Here is a 19,128-nt window from a genome sequence, read left to right on the forward strand (position 1 = left end):
TTTAACATCGGGAAAGACAGAGAGTATACTGGTTTCAAGGTAGGTAAAGCAGGAAAGCATCACCTCTGTTTTGTGAAGTTCCTGGTCACAAGATCAGTAAACTGTACAGACATACCATGCATCAGAGTGAGCTCTGGCCAGCAATGCTGTTTTGCATACTTAAAAAGTGCTATGAACACACACAGTTAGTTCCTTTTTCCCCCCTCTTCCCAACCTGGTTATAATAATAAGGAAGAGGGTAGGAGGAAACTTCTGGAAGCGGTAGACAGGTTTATAATAGTCTCTGTGAACGGTTCCATGGCTGCATTTTTATATACATTAAATATATGCTAAGTTTTACAACAGTGGTACTTCAAAGATGTGTCTAAAAAGTCATATGCCACCACATTAGACATAATAGCACGTGCATGCAGAAACACATTACCTGGGTCCTTTTCTGCGGGCCCTAAAACATAAGAAAAGAGAATTTAAGGCTACGCAAGCAAAGAAAACTAGCCTGTCTTTCTACTTCTAAATCATTTTATATGATCTTGCTCTGGCCTAAACATTAAAAATAAAATAAAAATAGAAAAGTTGGAAGTAGAAACTAAAAAAGCATACAAGTTTTCCTCAGTGTATGAGCAAACATTTTATATTTTTGAAGTAAGACAGCTTAGCAGTACTTCTTGAGTAGATTGTTGGGATCCATTTTCTAGAATACTGTCATATTAAACTCAAAATGACTCCAGGAAAGGGAACTATTGGAGGATCCCTGCTTTTTTTCCATTTGGTCTTAGGACAGACTTCTCTCTGTACAAATAAAAGAAGATCTTCCATTTCTTTTACAATGGGCTCTACAACTATAAACTCCTGAGCAACTCAGAGAAATGTAGTCTATTCTTCTCGCTGCATTCTTGCACAGCAGTAAAACATATCGCCAAAGGAGCTCAGAAAGAAAAGTTGCCTTCAGTGATTTTTAGATCGGAAACATATTTGTACGAAATGATGGTTGAAGGTCCCCCCAACTTTCCCTCTGAGATAGTTGAAAGGTTTTAATGTCAGTTTGTATATCAGCTCTTTTAATCACGTTTGGAACACTCAAAAAAAACCCTAAACATGAAAACTACATGAACAAGTATTCAAGAGTGAAACCCCAAGTGTTTATCTTCCATTTCCTTCGAATGAACGAGTGTTCACTGCGTTTGCTTTAACACAACATGATATCGTAATTAATGATGTTAAGCTGGTAACTAAGGAGGTTTCATGTTGTTACTCTCGTGATATAATATTGGTTGCTATGGTGATGAGATGGCTCTTTTGTTAATCACTCAGGAGGTTGGTTATCACATGCTTGTTAGTGAGCTTGTCTACATTTGGAGAATAAAGGAAAGGCAGAACAACATTTATCTTTCTCACTGGCCGAAAACTGATGAGAAGTATTCTACTACCAATTAGTTCACAAATTAACCATTCACTAAGCAGAATTTTAAAAGATTAAAAGTTACCAAACTTTATCTACAGGATGACTACGTTCTTATTTTAAGATATAAACATTTAATAAACATTTAGCAAGACACAAACTTTTCCTTTCTCTTTGGTAATGACACATGTACGATGTAAATTTTATGATTATTTGAACAAACAATTTAAAATCTTCAGTACTTTAAAATCGTCTGTCAAAAGACTGGAGAATTAAAATATGATCTTGTGACTCTGCTACAACTTCCCATTTATTTACCTCTAAACATTTAAAATATCAGTGTTCTTAATGAATAAAACTCAAACAGGAGGAAAAAAAAGTGCACAGTCCTCTCAAGAGGTCTCATCTTCGAAACGCATCAATATAGAGCAATCAATTAGAAGCGGCAGGAAGTTCTTTCGGCTTATGTCAGCCCTCCCCAACAATCCACAAGTTTCTTCTTCCTCTTCTGAACGACACTGCAGATCAGAAAATAAAATTCCGTAATGCTACACTGACCCCGCTCAGGAAAGAATCCATAGCCCATAGTTTAAATGTTAGGCATACTTACAGTGATGTCAAAAAAATATAACCCATGAAAACACCTTTTGGTTTCTTGAAAACTCAAAATAAGAACAAAGGAAAACTTGAGCACGGATCCTAGGTCTTCCATTCAGGCCGACTCCCAGGAGGCATATTAAAGCAATGAATAGGAAAAGCGCTTCAGTTCGCCAGCTGAGATTTTAATGAGACATTTCCCTTTGCCACGGCACAGGGTTGTTCGGGGAGGGAAAGGACTTTTCAGAGAAAATTCAGTTAATAGGCATTGTTGGCTCTCACAGCCACTTCGGCAATTGCTCAGGGCACTGACCTTCAATTTTGGCATACTCCGTGAGCCTGGTGTAATTGATCAAGGCAGCTTTCTCCAGACATTTTCTGACCACTTTCTTCACCTCCTCTGCGGGGATAGGAGTGGCGATGTCTTTCATTAAAACCTATAGAGAGAAGAGAAGAAGAGTGGGGTGGGCGAAAAAGGAGAGAGGAGAGACGCTGCATCAAATAAGGTCTAAAACTAAATTACACAAATTGCCCCCAGACTTAAGTGTTCCTGGGAAGGGGGAGGGGTCTCCAGTAACTTGTGGGAAGTAATGAGTCGGCACTTCACAACTGGGACCTAATCCTTCAGCATTGGTTCCTCCTGGCTAAGCCTCATTTGTACACACCAAAACCTCCCACAGGCCAGGTCACCAGGATTCAGTGTGACTGTCACTTTTCCTCCAGGGATCCACGACACCATTACTGCAGCTGTTTCAGATCAGGATTTCAGTCTTTGGCACAAGTGATAAACACAGTTTGTCTTGTGTAGTCCTAAGGTAAAAGCCCTAACTAAGTCTTCTGAATACATGTGAAAAAAAATCGTAAGAAAAACTCCGCCATGAACAGGCATCATTTTGGAGGTCTGTAAAAATTGCTAATTAAACTTCAATAATTGTGATCTGCTGAACACGAAGTGGTGAACTACACAAAGATGAAAGAAACTTCTTTGCCTTAGAGGAATGGACGCTTTATGGGAGATCAAGTGCTGAGGCACATGGAAACTTCCTTCAGTTTTGGACAAAAAGAAGATGCAGGCCATTCTTTGCTGGGGTCCTAAAATGTGTTCTTGGATCTTTTCCCATAACATGTTTCATTATTGGCAAGAAGCAAATACAGTTATATAAAAAGTTCAGAAGGTAATTTAAAATACTTTCTAATGAGGCAATCAAGCCTTTCATTTAGACTATTTTTTTCATGCATTGAAAGTAATTGTCATGCTTTGTTTATATCCAAACAATGATACATATGATAATATAAAGTGCTTTTTAAGTGTGGTAAGCATTCTATTAATCTCTTACATTGAAATAAATACTAACAGAGACTGAGAATATCCATTAAAACTTTATTATTTTATTCTCTTTGCACCAATGTTTGCACACTCTTGAATATCTTCTAGCATGCAAGCATCAATAACCACTGACAGTATTTTCAAGTGTATCTAGGCAAGATTTTCTTTCTTGAAAACAACTAACTTGATTATTTAACATGTCTTTTATTATCCCATTCGATTAGGACATATATATTTGGTACTTCAGAAATGCATAATAGGTCTTTGTAGCCTAAAAAATACCTTCTGTGCATAGTAAAATAAATATAGGCATCAAATGTGAACTATTATTTTTAATGAGATCTGTATTTATCTCAAAATGATGCTGTTCCATACATAGACTTATGATTTTTACCTAGGTTTCCCATGCAGATAAACATCAAATAGTAGAAAGAGTAACTAGAAATTAGAATGTATATGTTTACCTCAGAGGTAAGGCTAAGGTTTGAATAGTATTTTATTTTCTCTAGGAGCCTGAGCACTTCATGTGGGGCTCTTAGGTGTTAAAAATTCACTTGCAGATTTTATTGTGTTTTTGTAAGTTGCTAATAAGAGAGATTTCAAGATAAAATGAAGAAATGGTCCTTAGCATTTCTCTTTCAATTCAGTAAGAGATGTGATTAGGGACTGTAACTAGAAAGGGTCACACTGCCACTGTCAAAGCAAGGCCCAGGGCATCTCTGGATTACTACCTCTTCCCTGCTGGGAGGAAAAGCAAGACTCTGCCATGGAAACCAGGACACAGAGAGGTTGTGTGAGGCACCCAAGAAGGTATTCTGTTACAAAAAGTAGAGCAACTTTAAGAATTGAGTTACTTGTAATGGTCTTAAGAAACAGAACAGAATACATATCTTAAAAAGCTAAGGCTACATGCAGCTTTTAACATCATAAAAATTTGAATATAATTAACTCCATACTGTTTCATTCAATGCACATAAAACAGGAGACAAAGTATAACACAAACTCAACCTGTAATCTGAAGATTTCATTTTAATCCCCCAGTCTAGCCCTTAACTCTCTTATGAGCAATGTTCCTGCTACCTCTTTCTAATAGATATGCTAGGAGGTAGCATCGATTCTAAAGTTAGTTTAGCAAAAAATAGACAAGATGAAGTCAATAAATTAGGACCAGCATAATAAAAACAAGCTACAGAGAATAAACAAAATTGTTTAGAATTCTGATACTGAAACGTTGCTAAGACCATATTATTTAGTTGGCAGCATTACACCAACATTTGGAGATCAATACACATGAAAAAAATACTTTCCTCAACACCCACAGAAAGAGCGCACATTATGCCTTAAAATTGTTTGTAAGGATGGCTTTAACAAGCTTAGTTGCTATGTATTTTTGTAGGAGAAATGTATTTCTATGATTTGTGAATTATTTGATGATAACACACCAAATGTAGAGCCTAAAAGGAACTGAAAGGAATGATATGTCCATCATTTTACACAGGGAATGCTGACATGCACGAAGGCTATAACTGGGAAAAAACAGTGGATCTGAGAGGATAATAAAAGCGAGTGTGAAGTGGTTTGGGATGGAGAAAGAACTATCAGCAAGTAAACAAACAACAATGACAACAAAACAAAGCATTTCATGAGATGATAAGTGAGGGAAAAGATGGAAAGATAGATATCATCAAAATAAAATGATAACATAATATCACGGTAGTATGGTGGCAGGAAGATGTCAAAGGAAGAAGGAGGGGGGAGACAGACAGTAGTAACAACAGGTACACCGTTCATGCAGTGCTGTGGGTACAGCAAAAAGCGCCAAATCATGGGGGCTGCTCAGTTCAACAGCTGAAACACAGCCCTCAAGAACATAAACAGCATTTATCAACCCTTATACATACCCTTTCAAGTAACGAAAGCGTAGCTTTTAGAGCACCCTCAGGTCGTCCAAAAGGAAAACAGTATCTTTAAAAACAAAAGGAGGAACAAAAAAACATCAAACATCTAATATTAACCCAAGAGCTAAATGACTACAACTTTGATAACTTGACATTAGTGGAGAACCTTGAAGAGAAATGGAAGAGCGAGCTGGTTTGGAAGTTACTTTAACTGTAAAATTTTACCAAGTCTATGAATCCAAGGTCTTGAACTAGGTAGGCATCAATTATGATGAAAAGGATTATTAAGTTTTCATAATACATTCACTAAAAGAACATACATTAAAGAAGAGTTATTGTAGAGAAATTATTGTATAATATCTAAAACTTTCTTATTTAAAATTTGATATATTAGCTCCAGAAAAAAAAGGAAATAGTTTTCTCATGCCTTTCTATATTCATGTATGGAAGAATAATATATATACTTCCACTGTATACCAAACTTCTAAGGTCAACAATGTTTCAAGACCCTTATTTGGGGACACTACAGTTACTGGTGTTTAATTCTTTCACCTCCCTAGGACACATGCAAACCCTGTGCAGACCTTTCTCAGAAGAGCCAATGTTCCAGTGTTTCTTGTCTGATGTATTCTAACTGCAGAGCAACAACTGGAACTAATGGGACTATTCTGAAACTAAGACCAGACACATCTGTTCAAGGAGAAAGTGGACCCCTACTAAAGTTAGTGGCCACAGGGTGCTAACAGGTGTATTTTTATTTCATATCCATCTCCACATAGCACTGAGAACTGAGCTGGTACATAGCCTGCTGCAGCCACTGGCTTTCTTGAACCAGATTCAGCCAAGATCCCTCTCCCTCTGAGGCTGTAGCGCCCTCCCCAGGATGCAGACTGCAGGCAGCTAGCTGGCTGTCCTTATGCTGCTACCCCACTTTGACTTAGAAATCTGCAAATTAATGAGTTGGAACGGAGTTTGCTTATCTCCATGTCCTACTCAATTATCTAGTGGCCTCAGGAAATTATCTCTTTCTGCACTGTAATTCGAATGGATTTATCTAGAAAGCATATAAGTTTCAAGTAAAAATTTGTTTACAAAACTAAATTTTAAAAGAAAGAATAAAAGATGTACTTCTTCCTTTAAAGAATGTATTTGCATTTGTTTGGGGGTTTATTTGTTAGTTTTATAAAACTTTCTCCAGCATAGATAAATGTAAATGAACATTTTCCAGATCTAGCCACATAGTGTTTCCTTCAAAGTATTAATCGTTTATTAACTGTTAGACCATGTATTTGCTTAGTTTTGCCTCTCTGTGCCTCGTTCCCCCACATTGAGACAATTTATTTTAATAGACTTTTCTGTGCCTTGGTGCTTCTTATGCTTTCGCAAATTAGCAAAGTAGCTTTAATCACTCTGTGTACTCTAAAGCTTAATCCACATTTAAATAAAGCACCACTTGGGTTCTTGTAGTTCCCTCCCCTGCTTAATCTTTTCAGTGTATTTGCATAATCCGCCCGTTGTCTTTCCTATTGTTTATTTCCATTAACCTATGGGGGAAGCATTTTATGAATGGAACGTTACTGATCCTCAGATTACATTTAGCATTTCAGGGCTCTGAGGTCCCAATGGGTATGTTCTGAATTAGCATTGACAATAATGCAGCACATTTAGAGTAATCCTGAATCAATAACATACAGAAAATAACTACACAGAAGCTTAACTAATCTTTATAATGCAAGAGCTTTAAAAGAAAGGAATCATTTTGCTCTGCCACCTTTCAGGATAAATATTTGGGGGTTTTGCCTCTCTTGACAGCTATGCACCAGCAAAGCAAAGTGGAAAACATTCAATTATTGAATAAAATTCAACCACATTTAATACCTAGTCTGAGAAAACTAAAGGCATCCTCCTTCCCACTATGCTAAATGAGTTTCAAAGATAAATGAGCCAGGTTACACCCACCTTACGATTAGTCACCACCCCCTTCCTTATTTAAATGCAGTATTAATGTTTATTAAAATTCTACGTGCATGGCGCACCCTTCCTTCGACAAGCTGTTTTGAAAAAGAGACCTTGCATCCTTCGTGTTTGTTCTGCCTTGCCCCAAATAATTTCTGTTTTAGAAAGTATAAAATAAAAAGATCAAGTCTTAGCTGCTTCTTTTGACATTTGAACTTTATATCCTCACACTGTGTGTGATTTTGCTTCCCGACTTTCCTACCAACTTCCTGCTATGAAAGAGAATTCCTAGACATTTATATTTTGGGTGCTGGGGACATTGCCTATGACAGAGAAGTGCCATCTGCAGCTATTCTCAACCTCAGTGTTATCTAGTGGGATGGTACAGAATAAATTGCATGTATTTCAACTGTAAGATTTTAAAAATTTAAGTTGTGACAAGGAAATTTATGTCCTTCCTCTTACTGCAGGCAACCAGTGATTAACTTTCTATCTTTGGAATGAGATTACATGTCTAGGATCTTACATAAGAGGACATAGATAGTTTGTAGATTTTTGTGTCTGAGTGCTCAGTTGGTATTTCATCCCTTTGCATTGGGAGGCAGCCACACAATTCTATAAGGATACTGTTTATCTAGTCCTTAATGGCCACTTAGATGGCTAATTTTCATTTTATTATTAACAATTTTGGTATGCACATCCATTCAATCTTTGGTCTACATGGACTTTACTTTCATTTGAGAAAATTCCTAGGCATGAAATAGGTCCTATCTGCAGCAGGTGTTGACAATTCTCAGAGTCCACTAACCCAACAGTATTTGAAAGTTCAGATTTGCTGTTCTGAATTGTAAGTATATTAAGAGGTCTATAGGGTTTTGTTTGCTTGTTTCTGGCTGGCCATTCTCCTGCTTCAGTCTCTCTAGCATTAGAATTCCAGACTCTGGCTGCCACCCTGGACCTAACTTCAGGGTTAAGTTGAATTTCTCTCATGAATAATGATGCTTCCTTGACATTTTTTCCAGCACACGTAATTTTTATTCCTTCTACTTAATGAAGTTCACCATTTGGGGTCACCATTTAGTTGTCACACTACTTTAATTGAGGTAGAATAAAAACAGAAAGAATTATGGGGACATGGGAAAAGAAAAGAGCCATCAGCTTCAGAATCCAGTTGAAGCCTCTGGCCAAGTCAACAATTCCAACACAATTGGAATTGAATTTGTTGAAATAAAAAATTCCAACATAATTAACATTTGCTGCTGGGAGAATATTTCTTCTTTTTAGAGATATTTTCAAACAAGAATAAAAGATGTGTTTTAATTCTCTTCTGAAATTCCAATATTGTGGTTTGAATTCATCAGTTGTAATCCCACCCATGGCACCTGCGAGGTCACCCTAGAATCCCACCCATGGCTCATGTGCAGGCATTCTGGAATCTCCTCCATTGAAAAATGAGACTAAAAAAGAGCATTGTTCTTACCAACCTTTCAGAGGTCACTTAACCACCAGCCGTATACATATGGCTAGAGTTAGGACATTCCAGGTGACTCTGCTTTGAGAAGTTCATACCCACACTCTCAGGAGTGCCTTTTATTCTATTTTCAATAAAGCCTAACTCTGCTTTACACTGTCCCATCTTTAAATTCTTTTCTGTGGTGAAGTCAAAGATCAGTTTTACCTGATGGGAGGTCCTTAAACCATGAGAACAGCTGCACCTTCTGGAAGTTTTCATGAACTCTGTCTCGCAATGGTGTATTTTTAGGTTGTATGTGTCATGTTTTCACACGGTCTCTAGAGTTCCTATTCATCCTCTGAAGTTTTATTTTAACCGTTCAATCTCATTTTTCATTGATAGAAGCTGTCTCTTTAAACTTCTCTAAAGACTTTAATAAAAAAATTCCAGCACTTTCCCTTTCTCCATACACTCTTCCCTCTTCCCAAATCACCGCCTCCCTTGTCATCCACCTGTATTATTTTCTTTCCTCCACATTAAATACTTTTTTTCTCACATATCTGATGATCTACATGTATGACCATTTTTCAAAAGTATATTAATTGGAAGTCTAAAGAAGCTGTATGGATGTAGGCAGTTCTTAAGGATGACAATCTTTGTGGAAGGTACCTCTTGCTAAAATCTTAGGGAAGTCTATACTATGTACAGCTGTGGAGTTTTGGTTGTTTTTGTTTGTTTGTTTCTTAGGTTGGTGAAATAGTCAGGAGAAGATAACATGCATGCCTAACTGGCCGCTAGCTTTGGGGGAGTCACATACATGAACTGGAAGAAGTATGTAGTTCTCAGTTTCATAATAAAGGTTTATACTACCTTCCTATTGGAACTTTTGACCACAGGTGATGTTTCCTGTGCCCTCCAACTCCGTACAGGTACCTTCATTTTCTCTGTTGTGTAGACTGATAATACTGGTATAGGAGAGCTGTGTAGGGAATAACAGCTGGGGATTTAAGTACTTCTCAGCAGGTTTATAACTCGTGTAGTTAAAGAGAGACAGAATGATTTAAGTTAGAAAAGCTGGCTAGAAACAAGTCAAGCTAAGGCCGGGCATTCATAAGTAAGAATAAGTGTCTCTGTATTTATTTGGGAGCTGGGTGGTGGGCCACCAAAGGGGAGGGGGAATCAAAGAACAAACAAACAAAAACCTACAGACTCACAAAATACATTTAACGGACTCTCTATACCAGAGGCAGCATTTTTAACAACAGTCAATGCAGAAGCAGATCTTCACAAGCACAAAATACAAAAACCTTCTTTAGGTCTGGGTTGGATTTGTAAACTGAAAATGGATGTAGAGAACGAAGTCTAAAGTTTGTAAGTTGAATTCCATCGTGCTATTGGGACACCGTGACTTTCTACTGTGGGTCTAGCACTCGTGACCGTGTAGGACTGAGTCCTTTGTCTGTACGTGTGGAGGTGAAGGTGTCAGCCGTAAGCCTCTAGTGTAAATCAACAGATGCCACATTTTCTCCTTGAGGATTTACTGCTCAGTACCATTCTTAGAATCGCAACCTCTGTGCTCTTCATATTGCAGACAAGGGATAAGACACAGATTGGACATGTTCAAATGCAAATAACAATTTGGTAGAAATGTATATTCATAGAGTTTGTTGATTTTTTTAAATGATTTAAACCATATAAACATAACATGATAGGCATTCTACAAAACAAAATTAATTGATATAAAATACCTCATAGAGTCTAATAAGAGTAGTAGTAGAAGAAAATACATTTGCATATTTATATTTATGTTTCTAACTATTGGGTTCTTTGAGACTAATTAAAACCAGGACAAGAATAATATTATTTTGCAAATGATTCTTAGTATTGCCATCTAATCTTTCAAAACAAGGAGCACTAGGTGTTCTAGCTTATGTTGTGAATACAAAGATAATTAATGGCTTAAGCAATGAATTTATTGACTATGTTATACAGGAACAAGTGAGAAGCACAAAAATTGTTACAAGACTTGAGACTATTCTTTGATAGAGAAATTGAGAATGCCTCCATCATGGAGGTGAGAATCTCCTTGCCCACTAGAGCTGGGATGGACAAAACAAAACAAAAAAAAAAAAACCAAAAAACTACATGAAGACGAAAATGCAGAGGAGAAGTACAGGAAGAGCAGATAGACTTTAGAGCAGTAATGCCTCATGTATAAAAACAGTGGAAACAAACAGCCATCTGGGAAAGAGACCGCAGAATGAATCCTGGATCATACACTGCGAACAATTGGGACCTACCGGCAATTCTTGACTGGTGGTAAGGAGATTTAATAAGGAAAAGTATACAGGGTCAGGGATGCAGGATAAAGCATGATTGGAGAAGCAGATACTTGGATCAAACACAATGTATACCTGAAGTGGCTTATCTGGTTTTCTAAAAGGGCAGATAGTCTCTCCTTTATCTCCTCAAACCGTTCTTTTTCTTCCACTGAAACAGTTCCAATTCCATCAGGTCTGAAAAAAAAAATGAGAATCAGAGCAATTTGTATTAATAGATTATTTACCTTGAAAGATTTTTATACATTCAAATGTGTCCCTAAATCATTCAAATAATAAAGTAAAAGGCATATTAGCCTTAGCTGTGTTTATACTGGGAATGTAATAGCAGCATTTGCAGCCATTTGCTTCATAGTTCTGACCCAGAATGAACGGAATGAGTTTATTCTTTTAGGCAGCCTTCAAGGTGAATGATAACAATGAATCGTTTCCAGACACACAGAGAACAACAACTAGTCCTTGAAAATGGCAGGGAAAATGTTCTCTAGTGGAATTAAACATCTGACCAATTAAATGACTATCCCCTGAATGGAACGATTATAAAAATAGACCGAATGCAAATGGAAATGTCTTAACTACTTCTCTTCCAAATAAAAATAAACAAAACATGAGCCTGGAGATACTCAATTTTTTTAAGAAAGAGAAAATTTGGATTAATATGTGAATATGTAACTAGTAGATAAGAAATATTTAATAAGTAATACTTAGAAAATTCTCAAAAAATTCTATATCAATTTAAATCTCTGCTTGTATAGCAGTCTTGGGAAATTTGAGAACATAAACTATCCATGCTAATACAGCGTGGAAAACACATTAATCTTCTATTTACTTTAAACCTTATGTACATCAAGAACATCTTTGGCATTTGGTAATGGGCAACAGGCATTTTTCTCATTAGTTTATTTTTAACTGATTATATTTTCTCAAAGATGTGCACTCATTATTCTAGAGTCTTAATATTACTGCTTGTGTATAAAATAGGTAGAAAAAAAAGATTATTAAATGCAAAGAGAAGTGGTTAGAATTACTTTGCAAACAAGGTTTTAATTTGATGTTTCCCATTTGTGTGTGTGTGTGTGCTCATGAATATATATTTCATGCTTGTTAACTAGTCAATTAGGACAAAAGCAATTAACTTGAAAGTTGTACCTTAACCTTGCTGACATAACGATCTTCCAGTCACATCTAAGCATCACTTAAGTATGAGGACTTTGTCCTTATAGACAATAAATAATTTGTGACTTCAGAAATTTGCATGCTGTTGGGATTTAGCCTTTGAAAACATTTCTTGCAATTATAATTAGTTTCTAAACAAAGAAATATTTAATTTTATATTTGTAATAACACACCAGTTACATTTGTCATATAAGAATGCATTTTCAGTGTTATCTAAGGGAAGACCAACGAGAAATTAGTGGTACTGATTTTTCAAGTACTTTTAGGAAGGAGAAAATGCCAATGCGTGAGTTACCCGCATACAAATACACTTAATTTTTCACATACTGTTTCAAAACCATCTTTCACTAAGCAAAGCTTAATACAAAGTCCAGACAATTGTATTAGTTATTACTAATCATTTGTGGCAATGATCACAAAATATCATCTATTTTGTTGCTTTTTTATTTTTTTAAGACAATGTTTCATATATCCCAGGCTAGCCTCAAGTGGTCTATACAGCCAAAAATGACTTTGAATTCCTGATCCATCTCCCAAGTGCTGGATCACAGGCAGGCACCACTGTGCTGGTGATGTGGCTCTCTGAACTGAACCAAGAGCTTTGTGTATGTTAGGCAAACACTATAAACTGAGCTACACCCCCAGTACTATCTGATTATAGTGGTATTTAATTTATATTTTAATAGATAAAAGCTTGCCTGAAGATCAGAGAGTAAAACAGTCAGCCTTACAGACCAGGCAGTGGTGACACACACCTTTAATCCCAGTAGTCATACTAGCTTGCCATAGAAACTAGGCAGCAGTGGTGAATGCCTTTGATCCCAGCACTAGAGAGAAATATAAGATGTGAGGAGACAACTCTCACACAGTCTCATTCTAATATTTCTGGACGTAGGGTCACCATCTTGGACTGAGGTAGAGGTAAGAGCCAGTGGCTGGCTGCTTTGCTTTTCTGACCTTCAGGTTGAGCTCCAATTTCTGTCTCTGGATTTTTACTAGTCGTGCTACATCTGAAGGTCTCATGTAAAGCATTAGCCTCAGACTTTGGGCATTCAGGTACAAACTAGTCTTAAATTATGTTGTTACACAGACAGCAATAAGAATCCATTCCATACAGTTAGTGACAGTAGACTGTTTCAGAGTGAGCCATGAAAATTTGGTAAAAGATCAAGGCATTTCCCATACTGATGATGAGTATGCTGATCTGACAGTTGCTGCAACGTGAGGTCTTGTTTCAACTGACTGATGAGATTATGCTCTGCAATCACGGAGCACTGCTTGCCTGGCAGGACAGAATACAGTTTCGGGCAATGAATAGTGAAAAAGATGAGTCTGAGGGGAGGGGTTCTATCAACTATTTATCAAGGTGATAAATACCACCACGCGCATAAAAACACTGTTAGTTCACCGAGTTTATTATAACAAGTATAACTCAAAGACATAAAATACACTGGATGATTTGAATTTGCCTTTATCCACCCCCCCCTTTAAAATAAGTGCACTGTATAAGAAAAACTACTGGATATTAGGAATATGTAGTAGCCTTCTACTCTAGAGTATCAGGGATGAATGACAACTTGGCTGTGATCAAGCTTCAGAGGAGTAGCTTAAGAGGGTTTAGTAATAAAGACAAGTAATTCTTATGTTATCAACAGTTTTCTGTTCACTATCACTGTCAAAAGAAACATTGTAATTATTAATTACAGAATTCAAACTATGCACCCAGCATTGGATAGGTGAGGTTTTTGTTTGTTTGTTTTTGCTTGCAGAGTAACATGATGTTCCTAATAGTCTTGTCGGTAGTTTCTAAGAGAGAAGGATTATGGGGTTCACAAAGGTGAGGTTTCGTCTCCAAAAACAGAGGAGGCAGAAGACTGGAATTGAAGTTGAGTCTCCTACAGTCTGAAGCTAGTGTTCTTTTTTTTTTAAAGATTTATTTATTAAGTATACAACATTCTGCCTCCATGTATGCCCACATATCAGAAGAGGGTGACAGATCTCATTACAGATGGTTGTGAGCCACCATGTGGTTGCTGGGAATTGAACTCAGGACCTCTGGAAGAGCAGTCAGTGCTCTTAACCACTGAGCCATCTCTCCAGCCCGAAGCTAGTGTTCTTAATGTCCATACCTTACTTTATTTCTCTTAAAGCATATTAGACAACAACAAGGACCCTAAGAGAAACATACATGGATCTAATCTACATGGGAAGTAGAAAAAGACAAGACCTCCTGAGTAAATTGGGAGCATGGGGACCTTAAGAGAGGGTTGAAGTGGAGGGGAAAGGAAGGGAAGGGAGCAGAGAAAAATGTAGAGCTCAATAAAAATCAATAAAAAATAGTGAAGAACAGATAATCCTATTTATCCTGGATGATTGGAGTTGTATATGAGAAGCAATAACAGAGGAAACATTTTTAAAATTCTTATCAATGTCACACATTTTCTATATTACTTATGTAAGGTACAAAACTTAAAATCTAGAAGTTTAACAACAATGCCTCTTATCTACTTAGCTGAGGATGTTAACAACGGAAGCTGTAAAACCTCGCTCTTTTACATACCATAAATATGTTCACTGAAGCCCTGAGAGAAATCTTAAAGTAGTTACTGCAATTTCTAAATAGGTTTTAGTAGCATTAGAATAATATGAATTTTATTCATTTAATTTCTTACTTCTTTTATGCATATGAATGTTTTGCCTACATGTATGTCTGTTCTCTACATGCATGCCCAGTGCTCACAGAGGCCAGAAGAGGGCATCAGATGCCCTGGAACTGGAGTTAGAGACAGTTGTGAGGTCCCTTGTGGGTACTTGGAATCAAACCTGTGTCTTTTGGTCAGTGGATAAGAACAGTCAGTGTTTTTATCCACTGAGCTAACTCTCAAGTCACCCTAATAGATAGTTTTGTAGACCAAAAGAATAGATCTATTAGAACTCAACCATCCCTTTGCTTCTTTTCCCACTTCTCTTGTAGGGCTACCCATGACCAGTTCTCCTCGACCACTGCACTAGTCCTTCTGGTTTTCCTCATCCAACCCCATCTTTGTCAAGTATAAGCAGCATGTTACTGTACGTGCCTTCAAAAGCGGGTCTGATCACGTCTCTCTTGGCTTAATACGATGTAAATGATGACACAGTTCATAAGCCAGGGCCTTTCTATTCATCTGCAACACGTTCACTGCTCCCCTCCCTTACTTGCCAGTCCGCCCACTCCATCCTCTTTCCATTCTTTATCACTATCCATTGTGCGTAAGGCCAGTTGGTATGGTGAAGTAATTACAAATTATTTATTCTTTGCCTCTTTCTTGCTCTACCTCTGGTATCTGACATGCTGGTTGAGACAGTGTGTAGGTTCCAAGCAAACAGAGTAATGAAACAAAGGAATACCACTCAGGAAGTGAGAACAGCTACTGTCCGAGGTTAAGACAGCACAGAAACCGTGTTTCCCATCTAAAGACAGGTAAACGCTTACCATTCCTCAGTAGTATTAGCGGCGTTAAAGTTACCTGGCATATATGTATCACCGAGCAGTATAAAGGATCGGGAGTTTGGTAAAAGGCAACCAGGTGCACGGGTTGTAGCTGAAGTACTTGGGTAGAAAAAAGCACTCTAACAGAGGAAACATCTGTTTAGACGTAGCAGAAAATCCCTAGTGTTTAGTTGTCATTTCGTTAGCCTCAAACTGATTTACTTTAAAATCTCAAGAAGATAATTCTTCTCCTGAGGTATAAAAGAAAAAAATATTAACATCCCTTTTACATTGATAAAAAAATTGGCAAAATGTAGTTATTTAAAATTCTAACATAAATGAACAATTTCCTCCACCTGGATGTTACCTGGGGTTTAACTCTATGACTGACAAATAGTGAAGCAGTTCTACTGAGAAGAAAATGTGCCCTCGTGGATTGAGATTGAATATCCTCATTTTTGCTATTTTGGACTTGTAGCAATTGAAGGAATGAGATTTCCATAAAAACAGGGTGCTCTGTGAAAGAAGCTTAAGTCGCGAAGTCTAAACACTGATTGGAAGTGGAAATCTTTTTACGTACAGATGAAGTCAAACTATAATAGGGAGGCCCTTCTTGTATTATTAAGCAGCTAAATAATGAATACAGTGGTATATGTTCATATTTCAAAGATTATTTAAGGACATAACTTATATACTAAAACCTTCTGTCACTGATGCCCAAGTGATTATACATCATGTTTTAATTTTAGAGAGACGATCATATATACATATGCATCTACATATACACATGCTTATTTGCATATGGTATCTGCACACATGCAGGAAAAGTGCATTTTATTTGAGATGAAGATCCATTAAAATTACTCCTGAGGGCTGTATCGAGTAGTTGGTTTTGAGTGTGTGTGTGTGTGTGTGTGTGTGTGTGTGTGTGTGTGTGTGTGTGTGTGAACTTGACATAAACTAGAGTCATCAGAGGAAGGAGACTCAGGTGAGGAAAGGCCTCCATGAGACCCAACTGTAAGGCATTTTCTCACTTAATGGTCAGTGGGGGAGGACCCAATCCATGGTAGGTGGTGCCACCCTTAGGCTATTGGTCCTGGCTTTTACAAGAAGGTGGGCTGAGCAAGCCATGGGAAGCCAGTTAGCAGCTCCCCTCCATGTCGTTGGCATCAGCTCCTGCCTCCGGAACCTTGCCCTGTTTTAGCTCCTGTCCTGACCTCCTCTAGTGATGAACAGCAATGCTGAAGGGTAAGTCCAATACACCCTTTCCTCCCCAACTTGCTTTTTGGTCATGGTGTTTTGTAGCAGCAAGAGAAACCATAACCAAGAAAAGAGCTATATAGCAATTTTAATTCTTCTATGGATTAAGGTATTTTTAACTTGTAGTATTAGTCAACATGGCAGATTGAGGTGTTGTGTGACCCTTTCCTTGACGAGTCATAAACAAACGTCTAGTCACCCGAGACATAGAGCTAACAACAGACCAAAGTAAGGATACCACTGAAGTCCATCTTGGTGAACCAACGAATTTTATGTGGTCACTTCCAGGAATGTTGGGAAGGGGTTACTTACAGTAGCAGACATAACCCAAAGATAGTCAAATGCACCAAAAAGCCACATCAGCATGGGTGACAGCTCATACAAGCTGGAAATATAGACTACACGGCACAACTTAACATGCGGCTCAACAATGCTGGAAACTCTTTCAGTCAGCTCAGATGATCTGAGCCTCTTCCAAGCACCTCAGCCAATGTGTTGCTTCCAGGCTGCTTGGCTGGTCTGTTTCTTTCTGGTGGCTCAGCTGTTCTAAGCCTCTTCTAAACAGCTGAGCTTGTCTGAGAGTATCTCTCATCAATCCATTTGGCTTATATAAGCTTGAGGACTGAGAGACCCAGTGTTTCTGGCCAGGTTCAGGGACTCCCTGAAGCTTTTGTGTTGTTAATTCCCTGAGGTTAATGAGCTTCTCTGCAGGATGGAATGTTTTGACCTCCCTTTTTACCTTCTCAGTCCCAACAAGCTTTCCCTCCAAAATGGAGGTTTATCACCAAGAAAACTGTCTCACCACAGTTATTAAAAGTGGAAAGAAGTTAGATACGATGGACTTCTCGTTTTGATGAATAGTTTTACCAGCAGTAAGTATAAAATGTGATAAAGTTGGCTAGAAAAACATAATGCAGGAAAGAAAGTTAAACAATATTATTTATCCAACTTTCTATTGTCTAATAGAAAACAAGTAAGAAATAAGTCCCTATAAAGGAAAATGTTAAATAACCTCTACTTAAAAAAATTAGAGGTAATGGTACAAAAATGGGTTTTAGCATTCAGTGTTTGAGTAGAAAAGAAAGTTAAAGAGTCTACTTAAATGCTAGGATATGGATAAAAGGCATAGCGACACTTTCTGTGCTTGAAGAATTTATGGTTTATATATTTGAGATTTCTTTTTAATAGTCTAAGAATTTTCAGAAGTCCATGATACCAATGAAAAATAATCTTAGCATGTCTAAGAACCATTTTTTTGTGTATAAAATTGAGCACAGATGGTTTGCTGTTTGTATTTTCCAAAACATGCTGTAAAGGACAAAGAACAATGATCTCTGGAGATGCTCTAGGATCACAGGATGAACAACCCCAAGCATCCTCTCAACAACACAGATTATGCTGCCTTCCCTGAAATTCACAGTAAAACTGTATTAAGAATCTGAGATGTCTGCTAGCAACAGAATCCATTGAACTTTAAGTGGCACTTCTAAAGATTACTTAACTAAGGGTATCGGTTGTAGAATATTAGTTAAGATGGGTTACATATGTTTATGCTGTGGAATATTTGTTTAAAGATGCAAAGATATGGAGCCTAGCCAGTTTGGATGTTCACCTTCCTAGATATGGACGGAGGGGGGGAGGACCTTGGACTTTCCACAGGGCAGGGAACCCTGACTGCTCTTTGGACTGGAGAGGGAGGGGAAGAGGAGTAGGGGGAGGGGGAGACGGGTGGGAGGAGGGGGAGGGAAATGGGAGGCTGGGAGGAGGCGGAAACTTGTTTTTTTTCCTTTTCTCAATAAAAAAAAAGATGCAAAGATATGTTGTATCCTTTATGTTGCATTTGTTTAACTCTGTGAAGCTATGTTATTTTGCCTGTCTAAAACACCTGATTGGGCTAATAAGGAGCTAATTGGCCAATAACTAGGCAGGAGAAAGAATAGGTAGGACTGTCAGACAGAGAGAATAAATAGGAGAAGAAATCTAGGAGGAGATTGAGAACTGGGAAAAGGAGAGAGGAAGAGGCCAGTGATCAGTCACCTAGCCAGATGGAAAAAGAGGGAAATAAAAGATATGGGGAAATAGGGAAAGGTAAAAGCCAAAAGGCAAAAGATAGAAGGGACAATATAAGAAAAGCTGCCTAGAAATAAGTCAGACTAAGCCTGGGCATTCATAAGAAAGAATAAGCCTCCTTGTGATTATTGGGAGAGTTAGGTTGTGGGCCCTCAAAGAGCCAGAAGAGTAAACAACAGGTTTC

General features: G+C 37.7%; 1 protein-coding gene across 7 annotated transcripts in view; it reads right to left on the minus strand.

Annotated features, from left to right (window-relative positions):
• The window catches only part of Cadps2 (calcium dependent secretion activator 2), a 505,709-nt gene that overhangs the window by 115,918 nt on the left and 370,663 nt on the right, over positions 1-19,128 (minus strand). For 4 of the 7 annotated variants that reach the window (XR_012908510.1, XR_012908509.1, XM_075953365.1 and 1 more), the window contains exons 14-16: positions 11,045-11,146; positions 5,225-5,288; positions 2,310-2,433 (exon numbers count right to left, since the gene is read on the minus strand). Coding sequence is in view for 4 of the 7 variants with exons in the window: in XM_075953365.1 (XP_075809480.1) it covers positions 2,310-2,433; positions 5,225-5,288; positions 11,045-11,146 (290 nt within the window). In the remaining 3 variants the exon portion in view is untranslated. Of the gene's footprint in view, positions 1-424; positions 446-2,309; positions 2,434-5,224; positions 5,289-11,044; positions 11,147-19,128 lie in introns of all 7 variants that reach the window. The other 3 variants (XR_012908508.1, XM_075953364.1, XM_075953362.1) reach the window with 1 other exon arrangement.

The sequence above is a fragment of the Microtus pennsylvanicus genome, chromosome 19 (genome assembly GCF_037038515.1).
Source record: "Microtus pennsylvanicus isolate mMicPen1 chromosome 19, mMicPen1.hap1, whole genome shotgun sequence".
Classification (NCBI taxonomy): Eukaryota; Metazoa; Chordata; class Mammalia; order Rodentia; family Cricetidae; genus Microtus; species Microtus pennsylvanicus.